General features: G+C 43.7%; 1 protein-coding gene across 4 annotated transcripts in view; it reads left to right on the forward strand.

Annotated features, from left to right (window-relative positions):
* The first annotated feature begins 3,170 nt into the window (after positions 1 to 3,170).
* AKT1 (AKT serine/threonine kinase 1) overlaps positions 3,171 to 17,055 on the forward strand; it is a 75,058-nt gene continuing 61,173 nt past the window's right edge. Inside the window, exons 1-3 of one of the 4 annotated variants that reach the window (XM_075753430.1) lie at positions 3,171 to 3,833; positions 4,951 to 5,025; positions 10,426 to 10,603. In XM_075753430.1, coding sequence (XP_075609545.1) covers positions 10,558 to 10,603 — 46 coding nt within the window. In that variant the 5' untranslated portion in view covers positions 3,171 to 3,833; positions 4,951 to 5,025; positions 10,426 to 10,557. The remainder of the gene's footprint in view (positions 3,834 to 4,950; positions 5,026 to 10,425; positions 10,604 to 17,055) is intronic. The other 3 variants (XM_075753432.1, XM_075753429.1, XM_075753433.1) reach the window with 3 other exon arrangements.

The following is a 17,055-nucleotide window of genomic DNA, read 5'->3' on the forward strand; positions in this document are numbered from 1 at the left end:
TCTATCTTTTCCAGATAGCCTGCTATTGTTTTGCTATTGAGAAATACACCTTCAAACATTGGATCCATTCAATTTTAGAAGTACAACTATGTTTATTATATTTGGCACCATGAAATGCACTTTTAATTTGTATTTTTATTGAGCTACATTTTTGTCTGAGACCAAACCCGTGTTGTTTGTTTAAAAGCTGTTAATGCCTAGACTGAGATACTAGTTCTGTAATTCTAACAGGTTGTCTCTTCCTTTGAGTACAGCCCACCTTTTAAAAAGGGAGGATCAAATTCACTGTTGGGCCATAAAGGTGCTGTCATTACTCGCAATTATGGAACAGAACTTGTTCTACTGGGGGTTAACTCAATAATTCCACTTCATCTTACTGTGCTAGTCTTTCTTCTTATGCTTGACTGGATAAAACCCATTTTTATCCAAAGCTGCATAACTTCAATGTTTTAAAATAGCTTTATAAGATACATCAAATTATACGTTACCTATATAAATGTTAAAAATGGATGAGAACTGCTCTTCTGGTGTGGTATTGACACACTGTCTGGCAATTAACCATTCTTTGCCACTAACCCCTACATTCAGTATTTTTGGGTAATGTAATACCAAGGAGCAGTTGATGCACCATATTCTGAAGCACTTAATAAACTAGAGTCAACAGATGTGAAATTCGAGGAAGCGCTCAGGGAAATCTAGGGACTTCCCTGAAAATTGGGGTTTATAGACTATCATCCCATTGATGATAACTGAGTGATAAAACCTACATTGTTTGCATTTATAACAATTCTTGAGTGATTTCACTGTTCTCAGAGAAAAAAAAAAAAAAGCCTGCTTTTGTTCATTGTTGATACAAAGCCACTCTTGTTGTTGCAGACCAGGCACTTCCTACTTTACCTGGGTATTTTTATCCACAGTACTTTGCTGTGTTCGAGAGAAAAGCCCTTAATCCAGATTCCGAATTGCACTTCCCCCTCAAATTTGGGGAATGTCAGATCCAGATCAGGATCCAAACTTTCTAGTTTGGGCCTGTCTTTCATCATGGTAAATCAACAGTCGGCAAATCTAAACAATCTGTTCGTGTTTAAATTTATTTATTTATTTATTTTAATTGTACTTCCTTTCTACCAAACAACAGAGGTTTATTTTCTTCTCTTCAGGACAGAAAACTGTTTACTGTATGACCTTATTTTTTTAAACTGCTGCTTCGTTTGCAGGGGGAAGTCCTAATGACCTTGCTCACCACGCAGCCTGGGAGCTTATCAATCAGGACAGGGTTTGGCAGGAAGGCAAGAAAGCTGTCCTGCTATCAAATCTATTACCAGAGATCCCCCTGCCTGGACAGAAGTGTCTTACAGCCAGTGAACTCCTGTACTTACACACACTCTTTATTGCTAGGTGTAACTGCAGTCTGAAGATTCAAAATTAGTTCATAAATGAATTTTCTTCTTGTTTTTATTAAGTTCTATACACTTCCTCTGAGCTGCTGGCAAGCTTTCCACACTGATAATTAATTTGAAATATATCTTTAATGCCTACCTATATTTTAATCCACGCTAAATATTCTGAACGCAATGCACGGTATGTGATCACAAACCCAGATTTTTACTTTCCGTTACCTTTGCATCTTAGAGACCTCTCACAGCCATTTCATTCTGCCCTGATAGCAACAGAAATCTTTCCACTGACTGCAGCAGATGAAGATCTGACCCTAAACTAGGTAACTGGGCCTGTACCACAGGGTCCGCTTATTCCACTAAGTTACCCAAATGGTACCTTTATAAAATCGTACTGAAACATACTCCAGAAAACCTAACGGAAAATCATAGAAAATACCACGCTGGTGTAGCAGCTCTGCCAGGAGAAACTGGTCTGTTCCTTGGTGGGAAAGGAGGTCTTGCTCTTTCTCCCTCCACCACGAAGAAGAGCGAAGCCTTTCCTCCTCTGTCTCATTGTTGGCTCCTCTAACACACTGTTGTCCCCAAAATCCAGTGATCCATTTGACGCTCAGGAACCCTCATGACAGATATGATTAGACAGACCTAGTTGATCAAAATGGAAGAAGAAAGTGAATGTTACTAAATGCGTACAAACATTCAAATGATGTGGTAGAAAAGCCTGTTCTTGTATCAAATAGGTTTGCTACCAGTGTAAATGCAGTCATATTCCCCAGCTTTACTGCTGTAAATGCATTTTATGCACCTTTATGTTGTTAAGAGTACAAAGGTGTGGGAAGATGTGCTGTTTTCAAAATTCCAGCTAGCTTTCGATTGCAGAAATGCAATCATCAGTGATCGTACATTTCTGAAGAAATCCAGTCGGTTCTTACAGCCCAGTTAGTGTTTATGGCACTGTCAATTAGAAAATAAACAAAATCCCTTAATGACCAAAGAGGGCAAATTTTGATACTGGAAGTGTGGACAAATAATAAATCTGTCAAAGGCATTTCCACAACATCGTTTTTTTAGAGCAGAACAGCTCATAAAAATCTTACAAAATATTGCTGCCTTGTAAGCAATAGTTCAACTAATTTGTGATGTTTTGAGCCATTCCTGCTGTGAGAACAAGGCGGCAGGGAGAGCAGCATCCAGACCCACAGCCCCGGCCCCTCCGCAAGTCCCAGGGCAATCGCCTAACCTTTCCACGCCTCACAGCCCACCTGCTGTGGAAAGGGAGAACTGAAATATCCTCCAAGGTACCGTGATACCTAATTAATTATTTTGTGGGCACAAGGGAAAGCTCCGAGCGCAGGGTAAGCGGACTGGCACCCCACACTTTCAGTGAAGCTTGCTGGGGGCACCCCAAGAGGTTTACAGGGGCCTGGCCCTTCCCAGAAGTTGAAATGCCGGGGGGCTGCCCGGGTGTCTGCCCTACAGCGGCGTCGGGCCCCTACTTTTTGGGGTAAATCGTCTACACTCCGGGCACCAGGCTCCTAAAGCTGGCAGCTTCCCGCAGGGCCGAGTTAGGAGAGGCCACATCACCTCCCGGGGCACGGTGTCCCAAACACCCAGGTCAAGGGCCGGGACGCTCCCGGAGGGACGGGAAGGAGGCGACCCCGCCGGCGGGCTGCCTGGGGCCGAGCCACGCTGGGGGCGCGGAAACACCGCCCTCGGGGCCTGGGGCCGGCCTGGCGGGTGGGCGGAGGGGGGCGGCGGGAGGGCTGGGCCGGCAAGCGCTGCCCCGCCGCGCGGAGGGGAGCTCCGAGGGCGGCGAGGCGGGGCCGGGCGGCGAGGCCCCGGCAGCGAACCCACCCTACCGGGGAGCGGCGCGGAGCGGGGCGGCCCCTCGGCACGGCGGGGCGGGCGGGAAGCGGCGCGACGGCGGTAGGACCCGGCGGCCGCTCCCCGGAGGATGTGAGCGAGCGCCGCGGAGACGCGTGTGGGACGAGCCCGGCCTCAGCTGCGGGAGCTCGGCCCGGTGGCACGGGGGGGAGGCGGCGGCTGCGGGAGGGCTGCTGAGCGAGGCGAGGGGCGGCCTCCCCCTCCCGGCCGGAGGCAGGGCGGCGGCGGGGGCGAGGCGGAGCGGCGGGGAAGGCAGGCCGGCAGCCGGAGCGGGCGTGTGAGCCCCATGGGCCGAGCGCCTGCGAGAGGGGGAGGAGGAGCCGCCCCGCCGCCTGCGGCCCGGGGATGGTGAGGAGGCGGCGGCTGCCGGGAGCCCAGTGAGGCCTTCGCTCGGCACCCGCCGGAGAGCCCGCCTCGCCAGCCTCCCCCTTCCTCCGCTCGCTCGCTGGCTGGCTCGCTCCCCCCTTCCCTCCCCTTCCCCTGCCTCCCTCCCCGGCTCCTTTCCCCTGCCGCCGCCACCCTCCCATCACCTCCTCCCCGGGCTCCAGCCATGTAAGTGACCCGCTCCCCCGGCTGGGAAGGGCTGGGGGAAGGAAGCGACGGGGCCGGGGCCTGCTCCGCTCGGCCGCGCCGTGCCCGCCGCATTGTGCGGAGCTGGGAGGGGAAGGGAAGGGGGGCGGCCGCCCTCCGCCTTCCCCGGGCGGCGGCCGCTGACCCGCCTAGGCCGCGGCGGCGGGTGGGGGGCTGCCCCGCCGCCTCCCCTGGGCACGGCCGGGCTGCGACGCCCCGGGGCGGCCGGGCGGGTTGGGGGTGAGGCTGGGCTGCAGGCGGTCCCCGGCCGGCGTCCTGCCGGCGGGCCCGGGGCGGACAGGAAGCTGTTGGCTCTCCTGGGATGCGGTGGATGAGAGGGCGGCGGGGCGGGGGGCTCCCCCGGCGGCGCTCGGGCCTGCGCCCACCCCGGCTCCCTCGGAGCCGCGGCTCTCTAGCGCCGGCGGGGGCCGGGGCCGCCCGGGACCTGCCCGAGCATCCCCTAGAGAAACAGGGATAGCGGGGGCGGGGGGGGCGGTATTTCTAAAACTACGGCAAATAAAGTCGCCAAGTGACCCCCGTTTTTCCACCTCACCCGCCCCCATTTTCTCCCCTTGTCTTCTGTAGCCGCGTTGTTCAGCCCAGCTCCGCTTTGCGGACCACTAAGTGTTTGCCGACGGGGGTGTGATTATCTCCGTGGGCATTTGGCGTGTGTAGGTGGCTGTGCAGCGTTTGTGGACTTGATTTTTTTTTTTTTTTTAATTTTATTTTTTTGATTGTTGTTGCAGTCATATTTTGCAGAGCTGTAGGGAAGTGTCTGCAGATGCCCACCCCCCCGGTGAAATTCTGCAGTTGCCGAAATGTTCTTGGAGACTTCTAGGACTTTTACTTTTGTTTCTTTGTAAAACACATCATTATAATCGAACATGTTATATGAACATGTTGGGACTTTTTATTTATTTTACTGACAGTGTGCTACTGATGCTAATGCAGCTTGCACCTTATCGGTATCCCTCCCCTTCCTCCCACCTCCTTGGGGAAAGTATTTAGCTGTTTTTCTTACTGCTTTGTTTTCCTACCACTGCTAACATATAAGAAGCAAATCCCTGATTTGCTCTTCTTTGTTTTATTTATACCACAGGAGGGATGTACATTTCAAAATACAGTTATAAAGGGGAGTTACTAACACTTAATTCAGAAGAATATTTGTTTACAGGTAAATAAATTTGACATAATGCATGACTAGTAATTACTTTTATGTAGTAGTTAATTTCCTGATGACGGCCACAACATTTGTCTGAGTTAATAGATTTGAAGACACTGTGGAACTACCTTTGATTTTTTTAAATAGGAGGGGTTTTGTTGTGTGCGATGTTTATAGAACTGTTTTTGGTGTGTAGCAGTGGTAAATCAAATTTAAGAATTGATCCAATGTCCACAAGTAACTTGTAGCTTCAGCATTCACTTGCCGGCTTGTAAAAACATCCTGTAAGTTGTTACATTAAGAACTAAATGGGTTCATCACTGACATGATTTGTTTGGGGACAGAACAAAACTTCTGTTATAAATACTTTAAAATGGAATTTGATTAAATGCATCCCAAGTTGGTACAGAAGTTCTGAGCAGCACAGTTCTTAAATTATATGAGCATAAATTGTAAAAGGACTTGTTCTTGTTTGGGAACATAGAGGATTTTGTCTGGCCTGTGTGTTTGACAGAGAGGGCGTGAAGAAGTCCCTCTTCTGCCATCACTCGGTTTTGAAACAGGCAGCTTAGTTTGTCCTATCAAACTATAGTTCTGGTTGCAGCTTGGACAGCTGGATGTCGTAACTCTGGCCCCTCACCTGAACAATATTAACATCCTGTCTGTTGATCAGCAAAGACATCAGAGCACAAGCATGTCAAATTAGAGTTTTGTAAACCTAGATTAGGCTAACTGAAAGAAAAGTGGATGTGGCTTTAGAGATTTTTATTCTCTGCTTAACATTTTTTCCTGTAGCTCTTAGTGTTAGAGAAGCCTTTCTGAACCTTGTGATAAGCTGCGTGTGCAGCCATGTAATACCAGTTTAGACGTGGTGTCATTTGACACAGAACATACAGTAGCAAATACTAGTGACCACACCTAACTCATTGCCCACAATGTGTTTCTGTAAAGTAAGCTAAGATGCTGGAACAACCTGGTCCCTCTAAGCTTTATTGAAAGCTGTCTGCCCAGATTCGGTAACTGGGTCATGGTGCGAAGCTCCTACTGTGTGCTTCGAGGGCCTTGAGCGCATTCGAACTGCTGCCGCTCCCGCGAAACACCCAAGGCAGGATTTGCATAATGCAGGAGATGTACTTCACTGGTCAAAGCCTGGTGGGGACACCTATCTGTATGCTCCACTTGAAATGCTGGCTGGAGCCCAGCTTTGTTGTGTCTGTGCTGTTCGGGTGCAACTGGCTGTCAGCTGTGAGCTTACACTGGGATCTGCGGGAAGAGAACTTAAGGTTGCTCACGATACCCCATGTAATGAGCCCAAACATGCACCACTCTGCTCCCCTCCAGTTCCTGTGTGTCTGGTCTGCTCTGGTGGTAATGTCATGTGGCCAAGGTAGGCAGAGGCAGCTGGATCCTTTTCTGCCTGGTCCTGCTGTGGTGTGTTATAAGAACATGTAAAGATGTGTAGCACATTAGGGCTCAGAGTGTCCTGGGAGCATCAGAACTGTGCCACACCAAGGCAGTGGGCATCGGTAACTGGTGGTGTCATGCTTTGCTGTGACTTGCTTTCTGATCTGGGCTAACTAATACAGCTTAGGCACAGTCTGACATGCCAAGTGAGGCAACGGCAGGACAGAGGTTGGTGGGTCTGATCCTCCTTCAGTCTCTTGCTTACTCTCCCTCATAGATGAGGTAATTACCATAGATGCTTCCGTATCCTATACGCTTAGGTTTCAGCTTCAGCGTTACGGAATAATTCCTTTTCTTCCTGCTCTGCTTTAGTGTGTGAGTAGAGAGATATAAAATTTCATCTTGGAAAGAGGGCAAGGAGGACAGATTCATCTCTTGATCTTTTAGAGACAAAAACAGGTGAGCATAATAAGTGGAAGAGAATGAGAGAAGGAGCTCTAACACGGCTCTCCCAAATACGGAAAAGACAGTTCTGCTCCACCTTCTGTTGGATGGTTGGTTTGACTGACTCCTTAAAGCAGGTTTCACTGCTGCAGTGCCTAGGGAAGTGAGTTATCTCATTATTTATGAAGAAGTTAATAACTTTAAGGAATTAATATATGTGTAAAACCAGCATCACTGTGATACGATGGTGATGTCATGCCATTCATAATTTACTGCACTTCAGTCACATGAGGAATACTTTGGTATTGAAAAAGGTATTACAGAAATGCATATTGAAAAACAAGCAAACTGAAGGCTAAGAGAAAGACGGAGTTGTTTAGCTTTTGACAGTATTCAGTCATGTGCAGACACAGGCTGGAGCAGCCAGGTCATACTTACCTCAGATGCCCTCTGTGCACTGGGAACCATTCCTAGATGGCCATAAATGAAGACTGTAATCATTCCTTTTTTTTTTTTTTTTTTTTTTTTTTCCCCTCTAAGGATTTTATGGAAAGGGAACTTTCTCTGGTTTACGCATCTTCAGTAGTACACTGACCTGTAGTTAACTGGCTCTTTTATTCCGAGAAATTACTCTTACTTGCTGCCACTGTCTTCAATAGCGTCTTTTACTAAAATAGATATATTAGACACAGCTTGAATGTGTGTTTTAAAATATACCAGATAGAGTGGATTTGCTTCTGTTGGAGCTGTGTCTCTGGGCATCTTGTTGGACAGCGAGAAGGGATTCCCAGCTCTTCACACTGTGGAGAAAAAGTTCCCCCTCATAAAATAAGCGCTCTGGCATAGCTGATTGAAGGACTGAGGTGGAGCCCATGCTGCAAGTTGGTGTTGGGGAATGTTTAGTGTTTTCCCACTTCCCCATGCCATACTACTCAATCTTCTGTGCATGGCTCCTTTATAATACCCCCTCCACCACCCCTCTCCCCTTGAAGGAGATGGGCAGGTAAAGACACCTCCCTGAGAGCAGGGCTGCAGTAGCTGGTGGGGAATGTTTCTTGGGTAGAAATGTAGGGAAAAGGCAGTCCAAACTTTCTGGATACCACAGAGTGTAGAAAAAGTAGTTTCTCTGAACTTTGGTTTTCTTTGTTGATCTGCTTTTTTGGGCTGTGTTGTCATTCAGATTACGAGATGACAGTTTAGCTGATGACAAGCAGGAGGTTGCCAAGTGGTAATCTTGGCAAGTATTAACCCAGAAAAACCTGGACTAAGTTAGCTGCAAATTGCAGAATTTTGGACCTTTGTGCTTTTTTTCTGTTTTTAATAATAGGATTGTCCTTTCTACAGACTAGTTTGGCTTGTAGCTTCCTTTTTTTATGTATGGTTATTGAAAAGGATATTGATTGTTCAATGCAGCTAAATTGTTGAACTCAAGACACAGAGGTAGGCTGCACAGTCCCCGTGTTCCGTTATGGCACAATGTTAGAAGTGTTAACTTTCATACCTGGGTGTTGCATCTCCAGATGTAAGCTGTGATAATCTTAGGGGTTTTGTTCAACACTTTGCAAATTGCTTGATGCTTAAACGAAGCCTCTAAACAAAGTCTAGTCTCCTATTGACGTCAACAAGTAAGTTTAGCTCTCATGACTGTTGTGCATGCGTTTTTGAAAAGAGAATGAAAGCCTGCCATGTTCGTCAGGTTCTACCCTGATTGCTCTGGAGCTCAAGGAGTTTGTTCCAAGGTAACTGGCAGCTGTGGGTTACTGGTCTCTATTCTGTAGCATATGGTGTTCTCATATTTATGAAACTAAGGAAATCTTACATGTCTCTTGTTCCAATGCCATTTTTCATGTGTTTTCCCTCCCTCAGGCAAGTGACTTATCTGTTTCTTGGAGTTGATAATTATAACCAGTGAGATACGGCAGATTTGTAATTTGGTAAGAAAACCCCCAGCTTGTTTCTGAGCAAAAACTAGAAGATAAAGCATTACTGGAAAAGCTGAGGAATAGTGATAAACAGTGAGAGTTCATAGCAAAGTATCAGGGGAGTGACCTCCTTTTCCCCAGTCCATTTCTGCTTCCAGTGATGGAACTTGTTCAAATTTGACCTCCTTGCTTTGAAGGCTACCCATATCAGAGCACTGGTGACGTACAGTACAGAGTGAGCCCTCTGTCCCTGCTGGGGTTTCAGTTCTAGGTTGGATTTATTTTGACCACCTGTTTCTTCCATCCAGGGTTGTGTCGTAGTGAGTTTTGGGGAATTAGTTGCTTTTTAATCTAGGTTCTGGTGGATGGCTATCACCTGCATGTTCAGAAATAATTGATGCACGTGTGCCAAATGCATGCAGAGATGGTATATATTTGTTAGGTAGGAATGTGATATCTCTGTGGTTGGGGAGACACTCCAGTAAAAGCCACGTCTTTGGTGGTGAGTTATGAATGCTGCTGGGTTCTGTTTTATTGAACTTCTTGGTTATTACTGGGAATTTGTCACCAAGTACATTTTTTTTGATCACCCAAGTAATACCAAATGGAATGGCGGTGTGGACACTTTGGAGAGCACAGGAGTCATTAAAGAAAAACAAACAGAACATTTGTACCACAAGCAGAAAAATAATCAGATTTAATTTAGAAGAATAATAAAAGCTAATACATTTGGGAAGAGATTACTTTCATTGAGGGAGAGAAACATGAAGAATATTTCTGTGGTACTCAGCCATGAGCTAGGCACATTTTCAATAAGACATGGCAATTTTGAGCTATTTACATAGGGACTTCATCTCATAAAGCAGAGGTGTAAAAATCCTAAGTTGTGTTTAGGTGTAATTGCGAGAAAGACAGCAGCAAATTGTGGTGCGTTCAGGGAAGAGCAATAAAATGGATCAGGTTACTATAAGGGCTGATTTAGGATAACAGAAAGGTATGTGAGATTATCTGAGATTCTTTGTACACCTCTAGGAGAGGTAGGAATTATAAATATCAAAGATAGAGAACACCCTTTTTGGGGGAGTTGAGATCTGAGTGGGATTAACAGGATGATGCTGAAACTATGAAAATTTAAAGGAGACTATTAGGAATTTTTGCTGTTAGAGATATATCTCTGAGATGCACTGTGTGTTAGTTGATAGACTGCTATACCTGAGGCTGTAAAGAAACCTTCCAGAAGATGTTCTGGAAGTGTTCTTACCAGGAAATATTTAAACCTAGACTTTGTGAAATCTCAGAATTTTTATTGTTGTGGAGAGTAAGGTGTTGTTGGAGAGATGGACGTTGTCTGGGCAAGGTCTTGCATCCACCTCTAATCCAGACAGTGGTGATGATGTAAATCTGGCCATGATCAACCTGCTCAGCAAAGAATTGGGGCTTTAGCAGGCACGTATTTTGGCACCTCTATCTGCCAAGATACAAAAATCCTTGTGAAGAGCAAAGCCCTCATTTAGGATTTGTAATAATAATAATAATAAAAACATCCCAACCCAGCAATGAAAGCTACTCCCTCTTGTATTCCTTACTGTACATTTGTGACCTGCTTCAAAATGATGATGCACTCTTCTTTTGGTCCTTTTAGAAATAGCTGAGAAGGAGAAAAACGGAAAAAACCCAAACCATCCCTTTTGTGGAGCCTTGTGTGGAAGTTCAGGAATTTCAACAGAGTGATCTTTTGGCATAAACTGGTTTTTCGAGAGACATCCCTGCCATTATGAATGAAGTAGCAATAGTGAAGGAAGGGTGGCTACACAAACGAGGTAAGTGTCTCTTCCGTCCAGGATAGTAGACTGGCTTTCTCTCGTGCGGTGATCTGTCCTTTAGCAGCCTATCTTCACATCGTCCGTTATTTTCCTGTTCGTTCTAGTGGGAAACAGCATATAAGGAGTGTGTGTGACTTTCTCTCAAGTTTGAGGAAAACACACTTATAAGGACTTTTCTTTGGGTGTGTGCATGTGTGTGTTTACCAAAAACTTTGTCACCTGCTTTGAAAATGATGATAAAGATAACAATTGAAGGAGATGCCACTTAAGAGCATTAAAGGTTAAACTGCATCAAATTATTTTGTTTTATATATAGGTCTGTAGCTTTTCTTTTTGTGTTAGAAGGTGGAATTGTCTTGAGGTGAATCTTCATTTGAATGGTGAAAAATAGCCTGTATTTTGTGAGCAGTGCTGTGCTCTTGCAGAGACTTGCTAGAGAATGTGCTGTTTTGTTTGTGTCTGAACCGCTCTCTTGGTACCAGTGTCCTAGACAGGAAGAATAGCCTTGAGCTTGTGCACTCTGTGCATTTCTGTTGTACCACTAACGGCATTTGATTTGTATAAAAAGTCTCTATTCTTGACTGGATGGCGAAACTGAAATAATAGTCATGTGTACCATTACGCTTTTTACATTCTTAAATGTTTTATTCCCAAAACAGTGGGTTTGTTATTTTTTTGGGGGGGGGAGTGAGGGGTGTTTGTTTTCAAGTACTACAGCATTGCTCCTATAAGGTACTTGATTTACCTGTTTCTTTGTATTCTTCTATTGTTGCTTGGAAAGGAGAGAGCAGTGTTAGGTACTTTCCATAATATCGTCATTTTTTGGACCAAAAACAGAATCTTTGTGCTCCAGTAGTAGGGAAGCTTGCAAGGTTCTGCGGACTCAGGATTTTTCTAGAGGGTTTGCAACACATTCCCTGAAGGTGCAAAGGTGTAGCATAGTTATTTCTGGAAGAAGATGGAAATATGTTATCATAACCTTGATAAAGGCTGATGATTCTTCTGCAACAATAAGAAATTTCTAAGAATTTAGAAAATATGTTTGATAATCCATGTTTTAAAAGGGTAGAAACATATATTTCTAACAGCTGGATATGCAGCTTAATTTAGCAAATTATCCAATGATCGATGTAAAAATGTTTTGATAAAGTTTTTTCCTTTTTTGTTTTTGTTCTGGTTTATTTCTGTTAGAAACACCTTTCCACTCATTATCTTAAATAACTCATTCAATAATTCTGGTGTACCCAGGCTACTTTGTTCAAATAAAATATTTGAGAATTGTATTGTGTTTGGATAATACGTGAGAAAACACAGAATTACGCTTCCCATTCCCATTTGTGAATCTAGGAAATTCTTCAAATCAGAGATATGTTTTCGCTTTTAGGCTGAGGGTCTTTTTAACAGTCTATTGTTACAATTCTTTCTACACTTACCTGTAACTTTAAAAAAAAAAAAATTGTTATTTTGAGGAGCATTTTACAAAAATCTTGGGGAGAAACATTTATTTTAAAAAGTATGAAAATGGAATTGTATTGTCAGCATGATTCAGAGGCAGATGTGTCTGAAACTTTAAAACAGTCATGTTGTATTTTGGGCTTGTCTGTATTTACTCTTGAGAATTGAATTTTCGTTGTTTCTAGGATTACAATAAAGCTGCTTTCAAGTAAGGAGACCTCTGGAGGAGGTCTTGGTAAGAGATGCCCTGATCTCCTGATCTGTTTTTTTCTTTTTTCTTTTTTAAATTACCTTAGAGAAACAGATTATTATCTCTGATGGTTTGCTGATAATATTATGATGAGATTATCTGCTGAACACATTACCATTTCCAGAATGTTACTCTGCATGTTCTGCATATTTGAGACTGCAAATTTGTGCCCAAACTGTTAAACATATCTTGGCGGTGTTTTGGATGCCAGGTTTCCTGATCTTTTTAACTTATTCCCCAATGCCTTTTTGCCTTCTCGATATGTGTGATGACACCTATCTCATTCCACTTCATTGACTTTGCAACTGTTAATTTGGCATTGTCCATGCAAGAAGGGTTTTAGAAAGCAGTGCTATCTCTCCTCCTGAACTTGCCAGTGTGTCAGCTCCGTTACTTTCTTGGTTTACGTAGCTGTTTTGGGATCAGTTGACAAATTCAGTTCTTTTGGCTGGGGGTGCATGGGCAGGGGGAATTGATCCACTTGTGTGTGCGTGTGTTTTGTAAAGGATTTTTTTTTTTTTAATCATCTATATTTATTGCCAGACCCTATCGGTTTGCTGGCTCTGCAAGATCAAGTGCTTCAACCACAGGATGTTTCCAAAACTGATGTCTGATACTGTGAGCTTCTGAAGTTAAGGCATAAACAGTAATTACTGTAGGGAGGGACTGCTAAAGGAGGATTTTAGATATAGGAAATGTATATTGTTTGTCTTTTGGATCATTTATAAAACCGAAGGTTGCACTGCGTGTGTTCTTTTAAAGATCCTAGGGCTTTCCACATGCAAATATTTTGAGTAGTGACTGGCTAAAATCCAGATTGGGCAATGATGTTCTCTCTACCTAACGTTCCCCCTGTAGCTTCGGTTGGATGTGGTGTCTCTTAGTTCATGTCCTGAGCAGTTGAACAGCATGGCTGTGTGCAGTTAAACAGTTGCTACATCTTACCCGGTAGTGGCTTAGTTTTGGTGGTTTTAATGATTTGTGTACGTATAAATCAGGCTGCAAAGTGCTCTGGAGCCCTTCTGGATGGCAGGTGTATATAAGCATGAAGCTGTCATTAGCAGTAGCAGGTGTTTTGGCCTGGCAGGGAAATAGCAGGGCTTTCTAGAATTGTGGGCTTGTTTTCTTCTGTCAGCATGCTTTACATTTCTGTTTTTGTTTCCAAGATTAAAAATACGAATGGAGAAATGAAATTAAAACATCGCTGCCTGGCCGAGAGTTCTTGGCAGTTGTGTAAGTCAGTCGCTTAAAGGAAGCTCTACTTCCAGTAGTGCAGATGTTTGGTTGTGCAGGGGCCAGAGACATCTCTGTGACATGTCTAACCTCAACCAGGCAGAAATAGAAGAATTCATGAATGAACTTTTTTCCCCGTTGGCAGCGCTTGGTGCTGTTACTCTAATCACAGTGAGGCGATAGACTCTTGTGTGAATGCAGAAACAATAGTTTAAATCCTAACCATTCTTTGCATAGCTGCATGGCTGAAGTGTTCCAACATGCGCGTAGAAAAGGTGAAGAAATTCAGACTTGGGGTTGATGTATGTGTACGTACAGAATACATAGTCCCTGGCTGTGTTAAGTTGAAGATTTGTTTAGTGGGAAAGGTTGGGGAAATGGGTCGATGCAGAGGTGCTATAATTGTGATTGAATATGTGGAGGGGAAGGAGAAAATTATCAGCCCAAACTGCTGCTTGTTGAGTTCTGAGATTACAGGTTTTCTGGATGTATGTCATGAGTATCCTTAATTTTGGTTGTGTGTTGTGGAACTTTCTGGATAAGAGGTATGCCTGGATGTATTTTATTTACTTTACTGATCCATTTTAAAGATCTCATTGGATTTCTTGCATCTTTCTGCTCCGGCCTCTGTTTATAAAGGTCCTTCTATTGTCTGCAGTCTTATCCTGTGGTGTTTTTTTTTTTTTTTTTTAAAAGCCTTTCTGCAAGGCTAACAAAGAGGGGGATTGTGTGTTTTCATACTCTGTCATCTCTGTCTTCCCTAGTATGTCCGGTTTTCTTATTAGGGCATAAACTCATATGGAAAAAGGAGTCTTTTGGAGGCAGGGTAAGAGGGGGAGGGAAAAATGCACACTGATATTTAAAAAAGGAAATAGAAATCTCAATTTCTCACTCTGAGAACTCTAAAGCAATTATAAGCAGGAGGAGAGACCTGTGTATTCATCCGTTAATATTTAGCAGCAAATGTTGATCTACTTTTTGCTTTTATTTTTTTTTTTAATAGTATATAAACACCACACAGGAATTTTAACTGTGAAACCCAGTACATAATCCTCCAGATGACAGTTTGTGTGGACTTAAGCAGGTAAAACTATTTGACTGGCTGGGAGACTGGCTTCCAAGCTGATCAAAATTACTAGAGGTCCTTAAATGAGAAATTATACCAAAGATACTTATTCCACTCATGGAATTGCTACTAATTTTTTTGTTGTTGTTGTTAAAGAATTATTTCTGTAATGAAACGGAGTGGTACAGCCAGTAGTCCATTGTGATTTGTCTTCCTAGAGCTTCATTGCGTAAAATGAATGCAGGTTCTGTATGTAAAACACAAGCCAGGAATTAAATGCTGATTGTTGCTCTTTAACTTTCTCTAGCAGAATAGCACAGACAGTGAACTTTAACTTTGTTATTTTGAGCACAGGTTTGTACTTTCAGTGTTCTGTTAGTATGAATCAAAACAGGATCTTACGAGGTACGACCAGAAGTTAACTTTTTTTTTTAAGCCAGCGTGTCTCTTGTGTTGCTGTTTTTCTTCACCTCTTCTTTTTTCTCTCTTTTCTATTCTCACTGTGTTCCCTACCTCTTTTTGTATATACGTGTGTTTTATTTGGGGGTGTTTTTTATTTTTTACCTTGGCTTCTGTCTGTCCCTGGGATGTAGCAGTGCACTTTCTTGATGACCTGTGTAGCCTGAACCTTCGAGGTTCAAATTAGTTCAAGGATTGTCTGGCTTTTATGGTATTTCAAAGGAGTGGCAGTGGCACTTGATACAAAGGATCCTAAGGCATATCAGAACTCTGAAGATGCCAGCTATAGAGGGCACAGCTGCTTCAGAGGAAAAACTGGGGGGAAGAGGAAAGGTAAGAAACAAGATAGGGGCTGAACAAAGAGCGGAGGGGGGAAGTTTGTAACAGAGGGAAGGAAGCTGATGTTACTTCCAGAGCTGAAGGGTTGGGTTTATTAGGGAAATCTGTTGCTCTTCCTATTGGAAACAAAATATAAGCTGTGTCAGTTTGTGGTTTTTCTTGTGTGTCCCTTTTTCAACACAAGGGGCAATAGTTTTGCAATGCTAGCTCTCAGCTGCTTTCATTTTGCTTGCCCTGTTCTGGGAAAAGGGTATTGGGGAGGAACCAGGAAATCATCAACCAATAAATCTGACCTTGGTGGTAGACAAGATGCTAGGGACATTAAGAAAGGATGAGATCACAAAACATCTGGAGAAAGATGAGCTGATAATGGCTAGTCAGCTAGACTTTTGGAGGGTAAATCTCATCTGATGGAATTATTTGTGGAGAGATCATAGGAAACAGGCTGGATCTAGTGTACTGTAAAAAGTCTGCTTTGGATGACAGGGAAGTCAGATGCTGAGAATTACCTAGTACAGTGCAACTATACTGTACTACATCTTTGAAAGAGCTAGCGTAGCCTAGAGATTGTTCATCTTCCTTCCACTGAGCAGACTACGTAAGTCTTTGTTACTTTCCAGTGTCATTTTAGAAAAGTCTTTCTTCCAGAACATTTTTCTGTGTAGGAAAACCTGTTCTTTAAACCACAGCTTCACATTTTTGAAGGGTGAAGTCCAAATACTTCTTTTTTTTAGTAAAAATTAGTCCCAAAAAATCTTTATTCCAACATTTTCCCCCACCTTTTTTGCAAAATACTTTCAGTTCTTTGGAGAAGTCATGCTAGGTTCGATGTTTTTCTCTGTGTTTGTAAACTGACTGTCTGGAACTTGCATGCGAGTGACACCAAACACTCTTGCTTTGAATGGCAAAGAGGAAGAGCTCAGATGTTGATGGCCACATTATTTGTGTCAGTCCTGGAAGTTTACTTTCATATTCTGTTTTATTGTACATCAGAAGCGAAACAAACTAGGTCTCAATTTTCTCTCTAAAAGTGGGGTAGCATCATAAATTACTGTTACGTGCTGTTAAAAGATGTTTGAGGGATCTAGGACGTTGCAAGCCCTGTTAAATCTAGCCTGGGAATACTTGATACAGTGGATCGTGCAGAAACTGCCTGCATTGGCTTTGATCCTCTCTTTCATGGTTCCTTCATTTTTCGAGAAGGAAAAGGTAGGCCTGTGCAAAAAAAAAAAAAGTTGTCCATGTGTGGTTTTCTGTTTTTTTTTTTTTTCTTCTTCTCTCAGTAGGCATATTGAGAAGTCATCAGGTTTGGATTTAGGAAGAAAGAAGTACTAAGTGAGTATGCTATTTTGAGGTAAAGAGAGATGAAGAGAGTAAAGCTTGTTCATTGTTCCTGCAGGAGTGGTTTTAGGCACGGTGCTGCACCATACCTTTTAAATTTGGTGCCCTGTCCTCACTTGAAAATGTCTTCCCCTGCACCCTCTGTTTGGATGCCAGAAGGTTCCTTCCCTTCCACAATTCCCCCTGCCTAAGCACCATCAGTTGCCTGTGCCCGCAGCTTCCCCTGCCTAAACTTGCTCTGTGTTAGCGCTCTTAGCCCTAGACTTTACCATCTGAAAAAGCTGGTCAGGACTTTGATTCTCTTAG

Source organism: Balearica regulorum, chromosome 5 (assembly GCF_011004875.1).
Source record: "Balearica regulorum gibbericeps isolate bBalReg1 chromosome 5, bBalReg1.pri, whole genome shotgun sequence".
Classification (NCBI taxonomy): domain Eukaryota; kingdom Metazoa; phylum Chordata; class Aves; order Gruiformes; family Gruidae; genus Balearica; species Balearica regulorum.